At 33.8% G+C, this 22,001-nt stretch overlaps 2 protein-coding genes and 1 non-coding gene across 3 annotated transcripts; all 3 read right to left on the reverse strand.

The window, feature by feature from the left end:
* Nucleotides 1–95: 95 nt before the first annotated feature.
* TRNAE-CUC (transfer RNA glutamic acid (anticodon CUC)) lies at nt 96–168 on the reverse strand. Its single transcript has one exon. It is a non-coding gene; the product is annotated as a tRNA-Glu (tRNA).
* Nucleotides 169–871: 703 nt separating this feature from the next.
* LOC147298938 (GDSL-like lipase/acylhydrolase superfamily protein) lies at nt 872–3,775 on the reverse strand. Its single transcript, XM_086229023.1, has 5 exons — nt 3,520–3,775; nt 3,254–3,384; nt 2,929–3,162; nt 2,123–2,378; nt 872–1,115 (listed from the first exon to the last, which is right to left on the reverse strand). Exons 1-5 carry the CDS (start codon nt 3,773–3,775, stop codon nt 922–924), a joined length of 1,071 nt encoding a protein of 356 aa, XP_086085149.1. The 3' UTR covers nt 872–921.
* Nucleotides 3,776–5,672: 1,897 nt separating this feature from the next.
* Nucleotides 5,673–11,357, reverse strand: LOC147298939 (threonine dehydratase 1 biosynthetic, chloroplastic-like). Its single transcript, XM_086229033.1, has 9 exons — nt 10,848–11,357; nt 8,518–8,697; nt 8,136–8,405; nt 7,060–7,266; nt 6,680–6,928; nt 6,513–6,586; nt 6,250–6,367; nt 5,905–6,039; nt 5,673–5,813 (listed from the first exon to the last, which is right to left on the reverse strand). The coding sequence occupies exons 1-9, from the start codon at nt 11,355–11,357 to the stop codon at nt 5,673–5,675; spliced, it is 1,884 nt and encodes a 627-aa protein (XP_086085159.1).
* Between the last annotated feature and the right edge of the window lie 10,644 nt (nt 11,358–22,001).

The raw sequence follows: 22,001 nt of genomic DNA on the forward strand, positions 1-22,001 counted from the left end.
TTCAGAGCCAAATTGTTGCATTCAATTTCAAACAGACAGCAACGGTGTCGTTTCGTCTTCTCTTTCTATTTTTGGTAACAAAATAAAAAATGTATTTCCGTTGCCGGGACTTGAACCCGGGTCTCTCGGGTGAGAGCCGAGTATCCTGACCAACTAGACTACAACGGATTTGTTTACTCTAGCATACTACATAACTATAATTAGTTCATTTTCGTATTTGTCATAAATCATAGAAAATTAATTAGTTGTTAGATAATTCTATAATTTCTATTTGAATTTTGAACCCAAAACTTACTTTGTTTTAAACCCATTACTAAAAAACTTTGAGTTCCAATTTTATTCTAAAAACAATTAAATTTCTTTTTGTATCTCCATCCTTTCTTCTTCTTCCTCCTCCCTAAATCAAAATTATCGAACACATTTACACATATTATAATTTAAATGAATTTATTATATTACGTAAGTATGTCATTTAATGTTACAATCACCTACAATACTTTTCATAATAAAAAATTCTCTTTTAACCAAGAGGCTATAGGTTGGTGCAAGCATTGTCATGGTCAAGCAAGCATGCATGATTGACAGTGAATTTTATTCTTCTTTTAAGAAAAAACTAAAACAAAATAAAATCACACTAGATCATACCAATAGCATTGTAACAAATCTTATTCCTTTATTTTTTTTGTACTCAATAAGAACAACTAATTCTATTACACTATTGCATAAAATATATTACTTTCTACAATTTTCACTTTGTTACAATAATTCCATTGCTTTTTTTTTTTCATAATAATTTAAAAGAAGCACACCAACACATGTTAACACACATTACATGAGCAAGCAGGCAACACAAATGATTAATTGTAAACTTTAAAGCAGGAGATGGAAGGAATTGAAGGAAGGAGTGAAGTGTTGTTGAATTTAGAAGATGAGGGAGATGCCACTGCTTAGCAAATCATCAGCCAAAATTTTGTTTGCAGCCTCAGAAGGATGAACACCATCCCAGAATACATACTGTGATGCATTGGCACAGGTGCCCACCGACTTTGCATTGCACAGAAATGATGTTTCTACCAACCCTGTTCCACAACAAGCCTTCCTTGCCTCTGCGAACCCTGTATGTATTAATCACACATATTAACATCCATTCATAAGCAAACATCTAGGTAAGGACCAGTTGTACAATTCATCTTTGGTTTAATCATGTTTATACTCCGTGAACTTGTGTTGTGTCTTACTTTGCAAATCGAAATTCATTTTGACTCATTTTACTCTCTAAATTATGCCACGTGTTTTAAACTGTCTAATTTCATCAATTTTGTCGTCTTGTCAGTTAGCTAAGATGTCGTAGTGCCCATCAAGATTTTGCCATGTAAATGCCACATCAATTTGGATAACGAAAAAGATGAAAGACTTAATGGAATGGAGCAATTTATAACACGAAACCTAGTTTAGGGGGAAAGTGAGTTAAAATGAGTTTCCGGATGCCAAAAGTGAGATATGGAGCCAAGTTTAGGTGTATAACCATAATTAAGCTTTGTTCTATTTTGGGCTAATTACATAAACACTCCCCAAATAAAGATCAGTTTTGCACTTTGCCCCACAAACTATTTTTTGTGACATCAAATCTCTGATTCTTCCATATTTAACATTCACCTATTTTGTCAAAAAAGTTGCATTTTTCATCTATTTTGCATACGTAGTGCCACGGTGGCACCACTTAGCCATTTTTATGAAGGCATTTTGGGGATCATGGTATTCTGCTATCATCCCACAATTGGCACGTGGTGCCCATGGTGCCATGTAGGCAAAAACACATGGAAATTGCACTTTCATTGATGGAATGAAGTGAAGTAGTGTTTAACAAGGAATAGTATGTGGGGGTTAAATGTCATAAAATATAGTTTGTGGATAAAAGTGCAAAACCAGACATAATTTGAAGGTCTATATGTAATTAATTTGCACTTGTATTTTTACTATAACATTATGATAGGCCATACATTCATATTTTCATTGTTTAGGGGGTCAATGAAAACAAAAGTCTTAAAAGCTAATTTTGGCGCATGACTAAATTTAAATGGAAGAATCAAGGATTGACCAAAAAAAAAGGGCCTTTACTTACCATTATCTGCAGGCTTTGTGACAAGGTTGTAGAGAGGTTGGTAGATATCAAAGAGGACCAGATTGAGGCCAGAAAGCTTTTTTTGCAAGTTCTGAGATGTGGTATTAAGTTTGTTATTAGTTGAAACTGCATCACTGTTAAACTTATCCACACACTCATTGCTGTGTGACCCAAATATTGTGATGGCCGCTGGCAGGCATCCAAGTGGTGGCAGTGTGGTAACTCCAATTTTCCTTGCTCCCAATGCATATAGATTCTGTAACAAAAGTAATTAATTAGTCTGTTACTGTTCAGTATTTACATAAATTGGTGTAACGATTAATTTTTATGCAATTTTGACACATTCCTTAACAGTTTAAGTTTTTAAAATTATGTACATACATGCCTAAAATAATATCAGAACTCTGGTTATAAGAGGTTTTAGGTTCTAAGCGACCAATCCTCATCCACACTAATCACTTATCATGTTAATCTGCAAGGTGGGACTACATCTATATTCTCTACATTTATTTACTGTATATGGCTGCCTAGTATGGTATCAGGTCTTTGATTATAAGAGGTTATGGGTTTGAAAAGTCAAATCTTCATTAATTTGCAAGGGCTACATTTATATTATTGACATTTATATACTCTATCTCTCTGCATGTAGGATGGGGCTGAGTGTTAGCTTGACAATTAGCATACATTGTTGACATTTTTTAACAGCTTAAGTTTTTGTGGTCCAGTGATTGTCTGCTATGAACCACATATTCTGTCACCAATTTTAGTTACTAATTCATAAGAATTGAGAGCTATGTTGGATGTACCTGAATGAATTTTGCATAGGATTGGATGAGAATGTCAGAGAACTGGTCAGGTGTATAGACCTCGTAAAGAAGAGGATTAATGTAATAGTTCTGGAGAAAGTCACTGCTCCCAGCACTAACAAGGTAGATTGCACCAGATATGATTGATGAAGCATTGTCTTTCCCTGCAATTCCCACCAACTTATTTTGGTACTCCTTGTAGTACTCCAGCTGCTGACTCAGTGAAATTGCATGCTGCAACACCAAGATATATACTCAGATACAAGACAATCTGTGTGTTGTGTGTGAAAGAGAGTTTTAAGTAGCTAGAATTGCAATATTTTACATATAACTTTGCTCCAGGGTCATAATAACCAGAACCAGCTGAAGCAAAGTTGGCACCAATCAAGAGGTTCTTTCCTCTGGCTTTTCTGCTGAGATAAGCTGGTGGGAAAGAAGTGAAGCCAAGGTTCTCAGCTGTAGTTAAAGAAAACAAAGCAAACAAATTAACCCCATTAGAGAACCATAAGATAGATATATATATATATATATATATATAAAATATCTAAAAAGAGATAGAGTAATATTGGTGTTTCTAAGATAGCTAGGTACCAGTGAAGTCTGAGGCTAGTTTTCCATTGCAGAACCTCCCAGTTGGCTTGTGATTGACAAAGTCTCTTCCATAAGGAGGGAAGTTGGCTTTTATAATGGTGTAGATGTGGTTGTTATTACCCACATCCACAACAGAGTCCCCAAATATCAACAGTGCAGGAACCAAAGGCTGCCCATGAGCCACAGAGAGCACCAGAGTCAGAAGAAGAAAGGAAGCTATGAAAGAACAAAAAGAGCCCACACTTTTCATATTCATCCTTTTTCAGAAGTGAGACTTGGTCACACAGAGAGAGAGAGAGAGAGAGAGAGAGTACTGAAGATGGGTTAATGTAGAAGGAGAATTTATGAAGAGCTTGGAGTGAGGGGATTAATTAAAGTTCTGCAATAGACTACAGTTCCTAAAAAACAATGTTTTGGTTTTGTGTAATTGAATAGGTAAAGTGTAACAGCAGAGCCTCAGGAGGAGCTAAATGCTTTAAAGTGGCATTTTTAACAGTGGAGTGTGGGATTACTTTTGGGCTAGGAGTAGGGCAAAAGTGCTAGACAATACTGTAACGTATGGGCATGCACCTACCATTAAAATATTAAATATTGATTTGGGGACGATGGAAATACCGAATTCGCCCTCTTGTCATTCCTAATAGATACACAATTTTTCAGGGGCAAAGATGTCTTTTAACTCCAAAATGAATGCGCTGCTATCTAGCTATATACTGAAAAAAAAAAATAAAAAAAAGAAAAAGAAAAAGGGGGGGGGGGGGGGTGGTTCGTGGAGTGTCTTAATGAAATATTCTTTGAGCTGTCATAGCTTCTAATACACCTTCAATTCAATGAACAATGGCACTTGAACTAACACATGTATAGCTGCATGCAACCAGTTGCTGAATGCTTACCATTTTCTTTTTCTTGGCATCTTGTATTGTGTGCCCTTACCAACTTCCATCTCCAATCACTGTCAAACTCCATTTTCTATGAAAACTTACTACAGCTGGAACAAAGCTGTTGAAACTCCCACTTATTTCATTGATGGGCACCTCTAATTGTTTTAGGTTTCATGGCCTGGTTTGTTTTCTTGTTCCTCTAGCTTTTATATCTCTATGGCTTTCTTATCTAGTTGATGCTTTGCTTTCTCCTAATTAATGTAGTGTCAATACTACAGAATGATTTAGTAAAGTAAAGCACACAAATTAAGAAAGCTATTGTTGCATTCTTTTTGCAGATTTTGGGATTGGTCAAGGTGGGATATCTAGGCTGTGATGTTTGAATACTTTATTGCCAATAGTTAACAAGGGTTGGTTAGGTATGTATGTGTGTCATCTATTATGATTATATGATTAGTTTTCTCATTACATTACATGGTGCTAAGAGGTACAATATCATATCACCAAATATGAAGGTTATCTTAGAAACAAGTTTTGTAAAAGTATCTTAGGCAACTCCAACAAAATGCTCATATATATGTTGCAGCAAGCCTGAGATACTCTTGGTTCATTCACACTCTGTAGTACCCATGTCCTAGATTGAGAATATGGTTAGTCTAATATTACAGAAAAAATATAAATGAGCAATAAATTACCATGGAAGGCTCCTCTCTCTTTATTTTCAAGAACAATTAGGAGGCCTTCTAAATTTCAGCCCATTGGTAGCTAAAGCTAAAGCCTTTATATTTTACAAACTACAGCTATTTTACCCCTAAGCTGCAAATCAGTAGCCACATTTCAAGAACTATAGTGGACTACTTACACACCCATACTGGTTAGAACAAACACACATTCCAAGAACAAGTCTCCTAAGGAAAATGCTGCAATCACAGCCTCAGGCAACATCATGGAGATCTTCTGCAGACCTCACGTTACAAGAGTGATACTGACAATGTACAATTACAGTTGCAGCATATCTCATTTGGTTGGTTTGGTACTGCTCATATATTGAATTTTCCATAATAAAACATAATTTATATATTGATAAATTAAAATTGGACATACAATCCTAACAGCCACAAATGAGGTTCACTTTGCAAGTGTGATACAGACAAAGCAAAATTGTATGATTTTGTTAGCTTGGTAATTATAAATTGCCTAAATAGCTCAGATTTAATTACCCATGAAATACTTTTAACACTCTTCTAAAACAGTTCCTTAATTGGTGTCTGACTAATGCAACAGCAGCTGTAGGATCTCATTGTTTGTCTCAAATGCATAATCATATCCGAGAGAATCAGCCAAAGCCTTGAACTTGTCCATCTCAGAGCTTGCAACTTGGAAACCCACCAATGCATTTACACCAGCTTCACCCTGGTAAGGGAAAAAGGAGCAACATAAGGAAAATTAACCTTATGTAACAAGCTTATTAGAATGAGTCAAAAGGACTGTTTAAGGTACAAACCTGTCCACTGTAGTGGAACAAGCTAATGTTCCAAAGGGGACTGAAAGCATCCAAGAACTTCATCAAAGCACCTGGCCTCTCTGGAAAGACGAACTGGCAAAGAATCTCATTTTCAACATTTGATCTACCTCCTGCCTGAAGCATATACCCAAAAATGTGGAATCAAAACCATTACCTTGCGGTAATTTGGGCAAACAAATAAAGGGAAGCAAAATATGGATGTGTGATTTCATAAATCCCATGTTACATCTTGCATCATGTATTATCAACATTTCTTCTGATAGCTGAATTGATGTACTTTAAGAAGGAACAAGAAAGAAAAAGTAATGAGGTTGTTAAGATTACCAAAAATTGCATGTGATCTTTGACTAGTTCGTTATTTGTGAGGTTAATTGTTTGAAGTTGAGCAGACTTCATTTGGCCCAACATACCTTCCAACTCCAAAACTGTTTGAAAGCCAACACTGCAACATGACCAGAAAGACTCAATGAATATGTGGAACAATTGTACTATGAAATTTAACAGTTACAAACAAAATTTTAATTAATTTCCTATAGTACTGAGGAAAAGTAACATTAGAAAGAATATAAAGAGTAAGAGGTTCTTGCCTGTACAGTATAAGACCACTTTCGTGTTTATCATCATATCTGTAGCTAATCTCCATAATATTCATTGGACCAACCTGTAGCCAAATGTTGATCACAAGTTCAGAGTTGATGGATCAAAGAGCTAACATATTGTCTTTTATATGATAGAAAGTGAGTTTTTGACATACCAATTTACAAAACTGTTTGAAGCTTCCACACTTTTCTGGAACAAATGTTGCAAGGAAAACTTCGCGTCTCCTACCAACATCAGCTAGTAGGGATACCATTCTTAGTCTATTAAAGTTCATGTTCGCTCCACTGGCTATAGCCACAACATTTTCACCCTCCAGTCCATAATATTTACAATATGCTTCTGCTCCGGCAATGGCCACAGCGCCTGCAGGTTCAAGTATGCTCCGTTTTTCCTCAAACATGTCCTGCAATACAAGTTCCACTTAAACTAAGCCATATAAAGAATAGAATTGGCCTGTCTATTTACTGTCAAAGTAAAACATACTGAAATAAAATAGGTTTGGAACTTGAAAGACTACGAAAATCAGAGACTCACTTTTATTGATGCACAAATGGCATCACGATTAACAAGGACAACTCCATCGATTAGTTCTCTGCATAATCGGAAAGTTTCTTCCCCCACTTTTTTGACTGCTATGCCATCTGCAAATCCTCCCACTCGTTCTAGCATAATTCTCTGCCCATGATGTAAGGATAGTGCCATTGCATTTGCATCATATACCTCTACACCAATGATCTTGACCTACATGATCACGAAAACCAGTAAGTGTTGTAAATCATCAAAGATTGATGATGACCATCATGTTAAATGAGTGTGGTTTCACATTAGAGGATTGAGTGTGTGGACCATAAAATTGGCCAATGGTTAATTGGTTATCAATAGAAAAATGTAGGAGACACCTCGAAATGACAAGAACAATACCTTATTACACGAGGACAACAGTTAAAGAAAAAAAACACAACAATCTCTTAAACAATGATAACAAAACACCACAAATCTAGCTCTATCAAACTACGAGAGGAACCCCCTGAAGTGACTATGGAAGAAAGCAAATGGCATGAACAATCTCTTATTAGCTGAGGACAAACACTCAAGATTCCGCAATCATAACAAAGCAAAGAAGAATGAGTGTTCCATTTGTGGAGAGGTTGGCCACTCCAAGGCAAAATGTCCTGAAGGAAGAAAGAAGAAGAAGCCAAAGGGATTGGTTTTGGCTGTCTTCAAAGCACTCACTGCTGAAACAGAGGATCAATGGCGAATTGACTCCGGCGCAACTAGACATGCCACCAAAGTCATTCAAAGACTTCAAGGATAAGGCACTAGAAGAACATTGGTTGTACATGTGTAATAACACTTAAGTAGATGTTATAAGAGAAGGGGACTACAAAATATCTTATGGGGTTACCATCATTGAACTCAAAGATGTTCTGTATGCACATTGTACTAAAATGAAAGAGTGTTGATTATATATTTATATGTACACATTTACTACCCATAATAAAAGAATTTCTTTCGAGTCTGTTTGTGTGTGAAACACTAAAACATTACTTATCTAATGGCGTTATGGCATTAGAGGTTGGGTCGCATGCGAAACCATTCAACATACATACCTGGGGTTGAACTCTCTTCACATAGGCAGCAATCCCAGCAATTAGTCCACCACCACCAACAGGCACAAAGATTGCATGCAATGGACCTTGAATTTGGCGCAGGATCTCCATTCCTATAGTTCCTTGGCCTGCTATGACATCTGGGTGATCGAAAGGGTGTATGAATGTGAGTACTTGGTCTTTGGCCAGCTTTTGTGCATACACTTGGGCTTCATCATAGGACTCACCCACAAGCACAACTCTTGCACCCAACCTCTCCACCGTCTTCCACTGCACACAATGCACAAAACCCATCAATGGGATTCTAGAAAATTTCACAACATAATTGAAATTTCATAAAACACGCAAAACCCGACAAACAGAAAGAGAGAAGATTGCACACTTTGATTTCAGGGGTTGTAATGGGCATGACAATGGTGGCATTGCAGCCTAGTCTTTGTGCAGATAGTGCTACTCCTTGAGCATGATTGCCTGCTGATGAGCAAATGACACCCCTGTCCAATTGTTTCCTTGAAAGCTTGGCCATCATATTGTAAGCTCCCCGCAGTTTAAAGGAGAAAACCTGCATGAACTCTCTAACTGTAAGTGTGAGCCTGTGACACTCCCCCAATTACATGTACACTTTTTATGTACTCACATAAGATTATGTGCACCCAATTTTGTGACAGTTATGTAGTCCTAATAAAAACTATAAATCTCATATCATAAACTCATAAATTCATAAATTCCTTAAACTATACTAATGCATACTCTCACATTCCCAAATAACTCCTAATAACAAAAAATAAATCATTGATTATATAACTGCATTCGATGTCTCGATCTTTAGTGTCACTGCATCTACAACCATACTGTAGTGACACAACAATGTGCATTCAAACACTTGAGTGTAGTGACAATTTTAAGAAGATTTTGTGCTTAAAATTTTAAAAAACCACCTAAAATTTTTAAGTATTTGTAAAATGTCAGGTGCAAATTAAGTAGTAAGAACCCTAAAATCTAAAGATTTTAAATTATAGAAATCATATAATATAAGGGTGTCTAATTTGAGGTGCCCAAACGACGCCTGTGCTACAAAGGTGTTGTTGGGGCGCTTCTCATCCAGAAACATCGGTGGCCATGGCTGCTATGACAGCCACTTTAGGACATAAATATGTATAAAAATTAGAAACTGATTTGGAATTAAAAAGTTAAGAAATTAAGAGTAAAACTGTATTTTTATTATTTAAAAAAAAAAAAAAACTGTTATATACACACATCTTTTCCTTTCACTACACACTCCTTTTACCTTTTTTGTAAAATGACAAAATTACCCAAAGCTAAATTACCATAAAAAACTAAAAACAAAAAAAATGACAAAAAAACCAAAAACAATGGACCACTCATGCCGGCCTCCTCCCACCCGCCACCGTCCTCATCACCAGCGGCCGGGTCCCTCTCCGTCGGCGCATCACCTCTTTCCTCTTGCCTTCTCTTCCTCCATTTCTCTCTCTCTATCTCTTTCTCCTTCTCTTCCCTCTCTTTCTCTTTCTCACTTTCGCAGCTCCTTGGCCGGTCTCCCTTTCCATCCGGCCAGGGGGCTGTGAAAGTGAGAGAGAAAGCGAAAGAGAGATGGAGAGGGAGGAGGAGGTGTGCCGGTGACAAATCCAGTGACATCTGGCGACTGTGTGCAGCGGGTGGGTCGGATATTGAGGTGTTTTTAGATTTTTATTTTTTTATTTTCTGTATAGGGGAGGTTATTTGGAAGTTTTAGGGGTGTTTAGTGAGAAAATTAAAAAATGAAAAAGTAAAATAGGGTGTGTAATGAGAGAAAAAAGAGTGTATATATAGTAGCCCTTACAAAAAATAGTGAGCAAATTAAAGGCTCAAATCCAACCACCATTTTCAATAATCCATTCCCTAACCCTTGGCAATATAGTCGTGAATCGGGCGGTGTTACTTAATTACAACCAATTTAAGTAACAATAATTCTTCAATTATACTTGTAGTATTTTACTTTTTTGTAAGTAAATATGTCTAAAGTATATTCATATATGAGTTGTAAACTTGTAATAAAAATCCAAACAAGTAAACAAATTTAAATATGCTAACAGTACTCTAGCATTTTCTACTTTTCTTTCTCTTTAAGTAGAAACGAAAAGCTATGGCCAAAAAAAAAAAGTAGAAACGAAAAGCCAAAGTATAATTTCCAAAAGAGACAATGAGACATTACACTACACCCAAGAAATAAAGTTACAAAAAGACAATATATGAACTGTTGATGATGTAACTACTCCGGTTATGTGGTAAACAGAAGCCATGTTTTAGGTGTGTGAATCACGACTGCCTATTGCTCGAAATAAAATCTGTAGATTCTGTACTGCCTAGAATAGCAACAATATATTCCATCCACAGACCTAGACCACAAGCCAAAGCCCTACGCCTACCTTGTAGGGAAATTTGTGAAATAAGCAATTTTAATATCAAACTTAATTTTTTGATAACAGTTAGTCTCGGTGTATATTTAATTAATAACAATATACATAACCAAAAAAATTTTGATTTGGTTGTTTTTTTTACAGAGATAAGCTTTAAAGAATGATTAAAAAATAAACAATTATGATCACGAGCCTACACTAACTAACGTAATTTATATTAATTAATATGATATTAGCACACAATAATAATGATGGATTTGAATTACGAAAGAAAATGATATATGGATGATCTTACAGGCTGTAGGTCCTCTCTCTTGAGCCAAAGATGAAGATGAAGCTTCTGAGAGAGCTTGGAAGCATAATCCAAGGGCGACTCAATGGCAACATCATAGACATGAGACGACAGAATCTTTTTCAAGTAACTCATGGCATCATGAGTAGTATTATTATTTCCTTCTCCGGCGGCCAACTTATGATTAGGCACCGCGCCAAGAAACCCACTCTCGTACTGTAACGACTCCACCGACACTTTCTTCAACTCATCATCATGATAATGCGGTGTCGTTTTGAGATGCTGGGAGATGAGCTCTGCTGGGTTTGTTAACGTTGCAGTGATGATGCATTGTTTGTAATTTGGTCTAATACTGTTTTTGTTATTTGGGTTAATATTGTGTTGGAGTGGTAGTAGTGTTCTCAGGGCTGCAGGGAAGGTTGAACTACTACTGCTGTACTGTGTTGTACGGAACAGACCATCATGACCATGTGAGGGTGAAGGAGCCAAGCGCAGAGAGAGAGCAATCTCCATTAACTTTTAGACAGATCGAGGTGCTCTCTCTGCTACTGCTAGTTGTACCACGTTAACAAAGACCACGCAATATATGCTAAATTAAATAAATGAAAACAAAGACTGAAAAGACTAGGATCATATATCAAATATATCATATACAGAATAATAATACTAAAATCTCAGATTTATATTTTAAATTTAAATTAATATGACATTACAAATATTAGTATTTTACTTGTGCTAAAATAAATTAGATTTAAAATAAATTACATATGAATCAATGAAACACTGTTATATAACATACATATTATCACATATGGATATACATATATGGCAATGTGACAATTGAAGTTTTATTGGGAAACAACCATGATTTTGTCTCTAATAATGATTTGGGTACCATGAACTATATATGAAGTGACGCGCGTCCTTGCATCTTCTTCCAATACCAACCATGATTTTGTTCGGTTGCAACTTGCAAATGATGCATAGCAATTATTTCTTCAGCTTCGTTTAAAACCAATTAATTAATTGACCTCAAGTTCACATGTGATCGATCGATCTCATCAGTTGTGCTAGACTGCTAGTCACTGCAGGTCTTCAAGAAAATAATAAAACAAGTGTCTCACCAAAATTATTCTACAAATCGAATATTATTGCACATATATAATTTAATTAAATATTCCCAACAACCACATGCCCAGAAAAAAGGTTAAAATGTTGCACTAATATATATTGACCATTACATCAGTCAATCCAAATTTATATATTTTTATTTTCCAAATTAATATATGAACATGGGCGTCTTCTCATGCATGTTGCATGCTTTTTTAGACGTTAGTGATGACACCCGCAAATAATGTGAAAATGTTCGTTAACAAAAAGATAAAATAAATAAGTAAATTAATAAAAAGTCACAAAAAATTGTAAGTTTTACTTATAAACTCATGTAAAAGATTTATTTATTTTTAATACATAAGGAGTGACTTAAAACTAAACTTTTTTCTTGACACCGTATGTAACCGTCACAAAGTTACACTTTATTAATTTTGTTATGATGCAGTATGTAAAAAATTACATTTTATTTTGTTACGATGTAGAATGTAACTATTGTAGAGTTACACTTTATAATTTCGTAGAATTACGCTTTGTTGAATGATGTAGTACTGTTTTAAGGTTTAAGCATTTAAAGTTTAAGTTTTATGACTTCATATTTAGGGTTTTAGGGCTTTAGCCTTAAATTTTAAAGACTATACCAAAAACACTAAATTCTAAAAAAAAAATAAACTAAACTTGGGTATGCTTGAGTTTGAATAGTATTGAATGCTTCATACTTAATTTTTTTTAATTGTGGCTTAAAAATAAATAGATTAGAAGTTTGAGTTTATAACTAAAAAATGTTGTATGTTGTGTGGCTTATTAATAAAAAATTCAAAAAAAAAAAAAAAAAAAGGTTTAATTGGATTAGGCCCCTCCAACTCTATTTTTGTAAGTTCTAACAGTTGACTTTTTGATTATTAAATTAGGTCCATATTCAGAAATTTCAGCCAGTACTTAACGTTAAAGACTGTTTGCCTCAAAATCTATGCAGCCATGCACTTGTTGACTAGGCCATGGATCAAGGAAATTGTGTCTTTCTTATGTGCGTTGGGCATGCCAGTATGCAGGCCAAGCGTACAATATGATGATATGCGCGAGGAAGGAACAGGATCTCGGTCTTAGGTTCTCACTGCCTTGATGATGCGAGGACTTTTGGAAGGGTGTAATGGCATAAAAGTGATTTGGTGGTTGGTGGGTGATTAAGGGTAAAGGTGTATGGATGATGTTGATGGGTGTGAAATTGATGAAAATTAAAATAAAATTAAAAAGTGAAATAAACAAGTAGATGCAGGGAAAAGTAAAGTGCAATAAAAACAAAAGTAATCTCTAAACTTAATAGAACTAATACGAGTATGAACTAATAAAGTGCATAAATATCTAATACTATTCTAAACTATGAAAGCGATAAAGAAAGCAATAAAACTAATTACGTGCAAAAAATAAACCTAATTAACAATATGCAAATTAGAAATCACACTCATATTAAAACTAAGAAATCTATTGAAAAACCAAACATTCTGAAACACTAAACCTTTAAAGAAAACCATAAGATCTCCACAAGAACAATCTACAAAATACTTGAAAAGAAAACTAAAATCCTAATAAGTTCATGAGATTAATCTCAATCCCTCAAGAACCAGAGAAAATACTAAATCATGATAACTATAAAAAGCTTGATAGAGTTGAATGATATTTGATTATGGGAAAAAGTATGGCATATAGGGTTGAATATTCTGTTTGATCAGAGTGAGATCCTTCTGTTCACTCTGTGCATTAAATGTAAAAATTTCATCTTTTCTTTTCCACTTAGTTGGCAGGAATTGAAAGTGGAAAACTAGTTGTCCCGACTCCCAAACTGTAAATTCAACATACTAGTGGCTTAAATATTAGAACGAATTGCGTCCGATTTGTCAAATCATGGACCCGAAGTTAATTGCATGGATTGAATTTTGACTTAATGCAGTCCCTTCGATTATACTTATAGTTTGGCAGTCTTGAAAACCATGAGAGTGCTTTTCTAGTCAACTTTTGCATGCATGTGATCTTTGAGTGCTTTAAGGGGCCTTGTCAACGTTTTCCAATAGTAGCAGATTTACTAGTAACGGTGATAAAATTCCATGTCTTACAGCAAAGTGATAAATCAATGACAATGATAAGTTGGTAGAGATAAGTAGATGATATAGCTGTGAAATAGGAGAAAGTGACACACCTATGCTTCCCACTTGTCCATCCACCTTACAACTCGCTTCTCTAGTTCTCTCCATTTCTATTCTGTAGGAGAAAAAAAAATTCCTATCACGAATGGAATAATGCCAAAGATTACAAATTCCTTAGTTCATTTACTTCTTTAAATCTTTTACTTTTAGCTCTGTTAAAGACTCTCAGTTTTTTATTTTTTTTAGTGGCAAAAAAAAAAAAAACTCATTTGCTTAGTACTAACGTTCATGCAAGCTTTTTCATGTTCTTTTTTATGCAATTATAGTAATAAAGTCTAGTTCTTTGCACTCTTTTGTATTTTGGTTGGTTTTATTCAAGTCCTTAACCATTAAGGCAAAGCAAGAATTCAGATAAGTGGATGGTTCTTTTATTTGTGGCACAATCGCTCTTTTAGATAGTAGACTTAATTTTGTGCACTGATTTTTAATTTATCTTTTTGTGCATGCCGAATGGTATAGTTAGTTTTGTTGTTAAGTTGGGTCTTTTCTTATTATTATCGTTTTGGGTTGAGGAGGTTAGTAATAGTGAGTTAGAGCCAAGAAAAGAGCGGGTCGTTTGTTGTACGCTTATGGCCTTATACTATGACAATGATAAATTGAGAATCAAATGAAATGATACACCAAAAATTTTGAGGTGGACAAGTGGGAACCCTTCGAATTTTGTAATAACAAGATATGAGAAAATTCCAAATACATGCGTAGCTCTCAAAATGAGGCAAAGGAAGATGACAAAATTGCCGGAATAATTGTTGTTTAGACAAGACACGGAATATTATTAACCAGATTCCGTCGAGGCCGGTAATGTATCATGCATAATGCCTTTATTTTTTGGCCAAAGTTTACTTTTGGTCTTTTTAATTTTAGTTAGGTTTTACTTTGGTTCTTGAAGTTTTAATTGTTATGATTTTAGTTTTGTAATTTATAAATTGTTGCAATTTAAGAACACGTTAACACTTTTGTCAATTAATTTATTAAATTAGTCATTGAATTACTAACGGTATGTAAAATACATTATCAAAATCAAAATGGTTTGTAAAGTAATGACCAAAAGCACAACAAATTTGATGATTTGATGAACGATATGTTAAAATGTCCTTGAATTACAACAATTTATAAACTACAAGACCAAAATTATAACAATTGAAACTACAAAGACCAAAAATGAACTTTGGCCTTTTTTTTTTTTTTTACCTGCTAGCTTTGTAAAATGCAAATCAGCAAATTTGTTGAATGCTAACTACATTTTTCAATTTGCTTTTTTCTCTTGTTATTTTCATTTATAGTGTAGTTTCATAATTGGAACAATTTATTTTTTATAGATCATATTTTAAAGATCATATCTACAAAAAATTAAATAAGTCGAAAATCTTTTGATTATGTAACTGTTATGAAATAAATAGATAGTTTTGGTAACAATTAGACTATATGTTTATTTAATAACATTTACATGACCAAACGATTTCTGATTTTTTTATCAAGGTTGAATTTGGGAGTTATTATTCCAGGCTTTGAAAAATTTATATGTAATGCTATTTATTATCGCAAATGGCAAATTATTATATTATAATTCCAAACATTCGAATATTGATGAGCATTTTTCTTCTCTAATCCAATTTGGAGTTTAGGAGTTAGGAGTTAGGACCTTAGGTATCTCACGTTAGGATTTGACTTATGAGTAATTATATTTAAACCCCAAATTTAATTAGGTACTCACCTAATCTAATCCACCTAGCTTCTTTATTTCAGTTTTAAATTTCAATTTTACCCTCTTGAATAATCTAGCCCTTTCTACTCCTTCCCCTCATATAATATTGGCAGCAGCATTGACAAGAGAAGGACTTCTCTGCACTTGTGATACTGATGTGGTATCACAACATAGAGAAAATGGATGTTTTGGATACCACATCTATGTTGTGATACCACTCTAAATCCTTCTCTCTATGTTGTGATACCACATCAGTATCACAGTACAAGGAAGTTCTTCTCACATTTGACAAATGGATAATTTTAGCAAAAGTACTTTAAGTATATCTTTTGTCGTAGTTGAGGATGTCACATTCAGTTTGCTTTAATTAAGGACTCCAAACTTTTTACTTTGCTCAATTAAGGGTTTTCGGTCAAAAATACCAATTTTGAGAGGCCAAAACGTCTTTTTACTTAAAAAATAATTATAGAAAATAAAACTAATTATAACAAATTATTTAAAAATAAAAAATAATCATAAAAAAGATTTCAAAATAAAACTAAAAGAAACTTAAAAAATAAAAAAATTTGAATTTTAAAAAGTAAAAAAATAAAAACAAGAAAAAAAATTAGGCCTCTTCCTTCCCCCACCAAGCCCCGCCCACCATTCCCCCACCACCTAGCCCGCTCTCTTGCCACGCCTTTCACTCACTCTTTTTGTTTGGAGGATTATTTGTACTTCAGTCTCTTTATATTACCCACAGGATGGGAATGAAGTCAAGGGAGCAGGGAAGAAAAGGTTATTCCCTATTGATCGGGCCATGACGGTTTTGGAAAGGTTAAAAATGGTTGGTCCTATAACCAGACCCAACCGTGCTGTACCTGAGAGGAAAGAAAAAATTAATTTCCTTTGATCTCAAAGCTGCTACCAATTCCTTACCCATTATCCTGACATCCTGTATGATTGCAGGGTTGTTCAGAAATCCCTTTGCAACTTCCTGGACGTCCATACTTTGTTTTGTAGTCTTTCAATTACCATATTTAGATAATAAATAAAGGCTATATATAGGTCATTATATAAAGGCTCCTCTAATTACTATTGATAATTGATAAGAGGTAAATCTTAATGCTTAACTTTTAGAGATTTAATTCTATAATAGAAGGAAATAAATGTAATCCTAATTAATTCAAAATTTCCCTTTAGCCAAGGTATCAATATAGAACATGCAATTGCTTATATTTCCACGTATCCCCTTTCATATTTTTCCACCCATCTTATTTTTACACTCACCATTAAATTTGAAAAAATTATAAAAATACTCTTCTCACCTCTCATTATTCTTATAATATACCATTTGATATACCAACTCGATCAAACACCCACCTACTAAACATGCACTCTTCCCACCCCCCTTAACTATTATTTCACTCACTCATTTTTTTCCAAATAAAAGAAAAAGAATCTTATACCCATCTTATAATTCATTCATAAATTCCAAATTCAATCTCTAAGATTAATATTCAATTTCTAAATCAAAAGTAACATTAAAATAGAATGAATTTTTTATATGAGACTATAAATAAATAATAAATAATAAAAATGGTTTAGGGTATACTATCAACCAAATAGTATCATCGATATTAAGTTTTGGTAACGGAAGAGAATTAGAGTTTATGGAAGAAAAGAAGAGTTTTGGTAAAAGATGGGTGGGTGAGATGATAGTTAAGAAGGGTGGAAAGAGTGTTTAGTAGGTGAGTGTTTGAGTTGGTATATCAATGAATATTATATGAATAATAGGAGGCAGGAAAAGTGTTTTTATAATTTTTCCAATTTTTATTGATGGGTGTAAAAATAAGGTGGGTGAAGAAATAAAACAAGGGAAAATATAAGCACTTTTCACCTATAGTAATTTGTAATCAAAGTTCATACATATCATAACCTACATTGAATTGAAATTAAAGTCTACATATATATATATATATATTTGTTTTGGGCCAGAAAGTCCATAGATATTTCTTTTGTGCCAAAGTGCCAAACTCTACAAAATATAGGCCCACAGTACAGCCCAAATCAATCTGAAATACCCCACCTTCGGTGGTGTTGGAGAAAGTAGTCAAGCTAGCGGTCGAGATGCGATCAAGATCATTATCTGGACCATCATCTCAATTCTCAAACATTGTCTTGACCACCATATCGATCACCATTTAAAATGGATAATTTAGTCCAAAAATAGTCCAAAAGTTAAAAACTGAATTCCTTTTCGCAGAAAGTCAAGCAAGTTTGTTAGGGATGAAAACGGACCATTTCATAAAATTTCCAAGTGGTATTCAATTTTAGCTCCTAATCGACAATTTGAGGCTTAACTCCACACTGCACACCCATGTGCCCACCTTCTTACCCAGAGTAATTTCTTTTTCTTTTTTCTGTGGACTTAACTCTAAAATGGTAAATATAGTTATGACACAGTGCAGACTCCAGAGCCTCAAAGCAGTATTTCTTCTTAATTTGTTGTTTGGTGCTTGTCTCTGAACTTATTGATGAAGACGTCTTCTTTTTTTGGATCACATGGGTCTTTCATTATGACACCGTCTAATCAATATCAATGGACAGCAATATTAGCATAATATTAGGTAAGGTTTCCTTGTGCGGGTTCCCAAGACCACCACCATGCAATGTTCGGGAGATCGACTGAGAGGCTCAAAAATTGTTCACCTTCTCTTTATGGGTGTCAATTTTCTTTACTCCGGTTATATACTTATATATTAGTGTTCCAGCAGTTATATGAATTTGATATTAGGATTAATTTTAATTCAATACCTCAAGTTGCTTTAAATTTTAATTTAATTTTAAAATTTTGTAATGTCATACATCATTTTTCTAATTTGTTACAATATCATACCTCTATTAGTATGATTGCTAAGAGATCTCTTAAACGTTGATGTGGCACTTACGTGACACTCCCATAATAATGATTGGATGTCACGTGATCTGATAACAAGCCATATCATGTCACGTGGCATAAAAATAATTAAAACTCTAGAAACATGGCACATCATGCCACGTAATTATTAATTATTATTTTTTTCAATTTTTAGATTTTAAATTATTTTTTATGTCATATGACATGATCACGTGATATCTAGTCAGCACATTATGGGAGTGCTACGTAAGTGCTACATCAGCATGCATTTAACAAATCTCTTAGCAATCATATTGACGGAGGTATGATATTGCAACAAATTAAAAAAAAAAAAAAGATATGACATTACAAAATTTTAAAAATAAAGTACTAAATTAAAATTTGAAATAAACTTAAAGTATTGAATTGAAATTAACCTTTTAATTTCATTGTTTGTTCTTTTTATTTGAATTGACTAGCTGTAAATATAATAAATAAATAAATAAAACCCTCTGTATCTCACATGGGTTTTGGCTTTGGGCAGAAGTACATATCAATAATGAGTTTTTTGTCTTGAAAATTTGCAATGGAAAAATATGAGAATCTACCAAATGGTCAAAATCAAATGAACTTTCTCGTGATAGCTTCAAGATTTGTGTTTTCAAATTAAGCTACAATAAGGCAAATAATTACCAAGAAATATTGAAAAAAACATATATTAATTGTTAGAAAACCCATCATTGATCACCACCATGATCTCAACTAACATTAATATGTATGTAATACCATTGACAGTAGTAATACAAAAAGTGTTAATGATCTTGTGTCTTTTCTTTGCTGCTCAACAATGCATTGTAGTAGTAGGTTGTTTTCTTCCTCTATGATCTTCTACTTGGATCACCATGCTATCTCAGAAGTCAGAACACTCTTTTTGTCCTTATTGTTTGCCAAACTCTTTTAACTTGGGAAACTTGGAAGAACATTCAAACCCAAATCCATATATGCAACAACACCAAATGGGGACTGAACTGCAATTTTATAAGAGATCATGAAGAGAGCTTCAACAGTCATCTTTCTTGACCATAGTGGATGCATTGGCTGCAGAACTAACACAGAGAAAAAGAAATTCTGATCATGACCAAAAAAAGAAAAAGAAATTAATGTATTTCATGAGTACTATCAACACCAGCATCAACACTTATCAAAATAATCATATAGAAAGAAGATAACAAAATGGGACATAATGTGTCCTTGTCACCTGCAGGCATAAGCCTCAAAATTCAAAAGCAAATATTGTGAGAAGGAAAAGTATAACCTTGCATTTCAGATATTTGCTCAGACATTTCTAGAAATTAATTTATTGGTGAGAAAACATAGACAGTTCCATTAAAATTTCTTAGATTATTGGCTATCAATTGGGTCAATGATTCAAAGATGCAAAACACATTTCCTACAAAGGCTCTGCCGTATATAACCCTGCATTTGTTTGCTAAAAAAAAAGGGTAAAAGAAGTTCAAAGTGAAATGATGAAAGAAAAAAATATGCTTGTGTGAAAAATAAGAGCTGTTCTGTCAGTTCTGATCAACTTACCAAAATAAAGGACCAGTATTTCAGGATGGAAATGGAGATGGAGCTTGTCCTAATATATATGTTGTCACTTGTCCACCTCCATCCCCAGCACCAACCTCGGTTTCCTCTAGCTCTGGTCCTCGATCTAGAGGAAGACGAGGCGGAGCAGGAGAAGGAGATGAAGAATGGCAACATTTAGGACACTCTGGACTTGGCATGGTTGCTTTGATATGCATATATGCATGGTTGCTTTGAACATTGTAGACTTTCTATCTTTGTGTTGGAGTAGTAGTATTGTTCTGAGGGTGAAGGAGTGAGGCAGAAAGTCTCCAATGTTAGATAGAAAGAGGCACAGGCTCTGCTAGTAGTCCTGTGTTTGGGTCCTTTAGAATAAATAGAAAGAGGTTGAAGTACTTTTTTATGGCCAAAGAGGTAGGAGTACTTAAATTGAGGGAGACAAATGTATTTAATAGTTGAGTTTGATTTACTCAACCATTAAATGCATTTATGGTTGAGTTTGATATACTCAACCATTAAATACATTTGTCTTTTATCCCTCAATTTATATATATATATTTTGAAAAAAATCTTTGAATGAATTGTCCATCAATTTATGTCTTTTAAGGTAAGCATAATTGGAAAAACAACAATGCTATCTAGCCACATTATTTAGTGTTAAAACTAAATAAAGATTAATAAAATTTAAAAACTCGGGAACATAGTTCTAGTGTACCTTAGAGCACTTATCTCAAACCTACAACAAGAATTCAATTTGACCTCATTGATGTAGGCAAAAATATGTTTGCATGAAATTTTCATATACTGTGAGAAATATATCACATATGACGTGCCAAACTATATTATAATTTTTGTTTCCTTAAATCATAAATTTCCTTTAAACAATAAAAGGGGGAAAATTATTCTATTTAGTCGCTATATTTTGAATATTTTTCAATTAGATCCATGTGATTTTAATTTGTAATCAAGTTCATGTAATCAGGTTCCTTTTATTTTTGTGCCAAACTTCCCAAATTATGGGACAACCCAAAACCCCATTCATTATTCCCTAGGGAGAAAGAGATAAACTTTTTTATTTAGGGTAAATGACTATTTTAGTCTCAGTATTTTATTTGTTGTTTCAATTTTGTTAATCAAGTCCAAAATTAAGATTTCGTCCAAATTTAGATTGTGAAACCCTTATTTTTATCAACACGGGAGTGCAAGTATACAAATTTTATGACCGTTTTTCTTTTACACTTGAAAAGGCTAACATTTCATGTAGTTTTCACTGTATTATGTCTAAAATTTGGATGAAATTTTAATTTTTGACTTGATTGTAATAAAATCTAAAATACAAGGACATGATTAAAAAAAGGTTTTTTATCTCCAATAGTCTCTTTACTTTCACTCAAACATCAAATTGATCCCTAAAGTGCATTTTCAGTCAATTTATCTTATCTTTATCATCGAACATCAATTTGGTCCCTAAAAACACTTTAAAAATTCGCCAAAATTAGTTCGGAATACAAAAAAAATTTTCAAAAATTTCTACGGACTTGTCTTGACTACTACTATTTTTATATGGGGTCAAATTATCAAATTGATTTTCTGAAAAATACTAAACGTCAATTTGATAATTTGATCCATATAAAAATAGTAATAGTCAAGATGAGTCCATAGAAATTTTTGAAGAA

The sequence above is a fragment of the Dryas octopetala genome, chromosome 1 (assembly GCF_963921425.1).
Source record: "Dryas octopetala chromosome 1, drDryOcto1.1, whole genome shotgun sequence".
NCBI classification, from domain to species: Eukaryota; Viridiplantae; Streptophyta; class Magnoliopsida; order Rosales; family Rosaceae; genus Dryas; species Dryas octopetala.

What these genes read in the sequence shown, in the direction of transcription:
- LOC147298939 (XM_086229033.1), bottom strand. Translation starts at nt 11,357, where the DNA reads ATGGAGATTGCTCTCTCTCTGCGCTTGGCTCCTTCACCCTCACATGGT. An exon ending in AGAGAGAGGACCTACAGCCT is followed by an intron (nt 8,698 to 10,847) that starts GTAAGATCATCC and finishes GAGTTCATGCAG; the next exon opens with GTTTTCTCCTTTAAACTGCG. An exon ending in CCATTTGTGCATCAATAAAA is followed by an intron (nt 6,929 to 7,059) that starts GTGAGTCTCTGA and finishes CTTGTATTGCAG; the next exon opens with GACATGTTTGAGGAAAAACG.
- LOC147298938 (XM_086229023.1), bottom strand. Translation starts at nt 3,775, where the DNA reads ATGAATATGAAAAGTGTGGGCTCTTTTTGTTCTTTCATAGCTTCCTTT. An exon ending in ACTAGCCTCAGACTTCACTG is followed by an intron (nt 3,385 to 3,519) that starts GTACCTAGCTAT and finishes CTTTAACTACAG; the next exon opens with CTGAGAACCTTGGCTTCACT. An exon ending in CACAAAGCCTGCAGATAATG is followed by an intron (nt 1,116 to 2,122) that starts GTAAGTAAAGGC and finishes TAATACATACAG; the next exon opens with GGTTCGCAGAGGCAAGGAAG.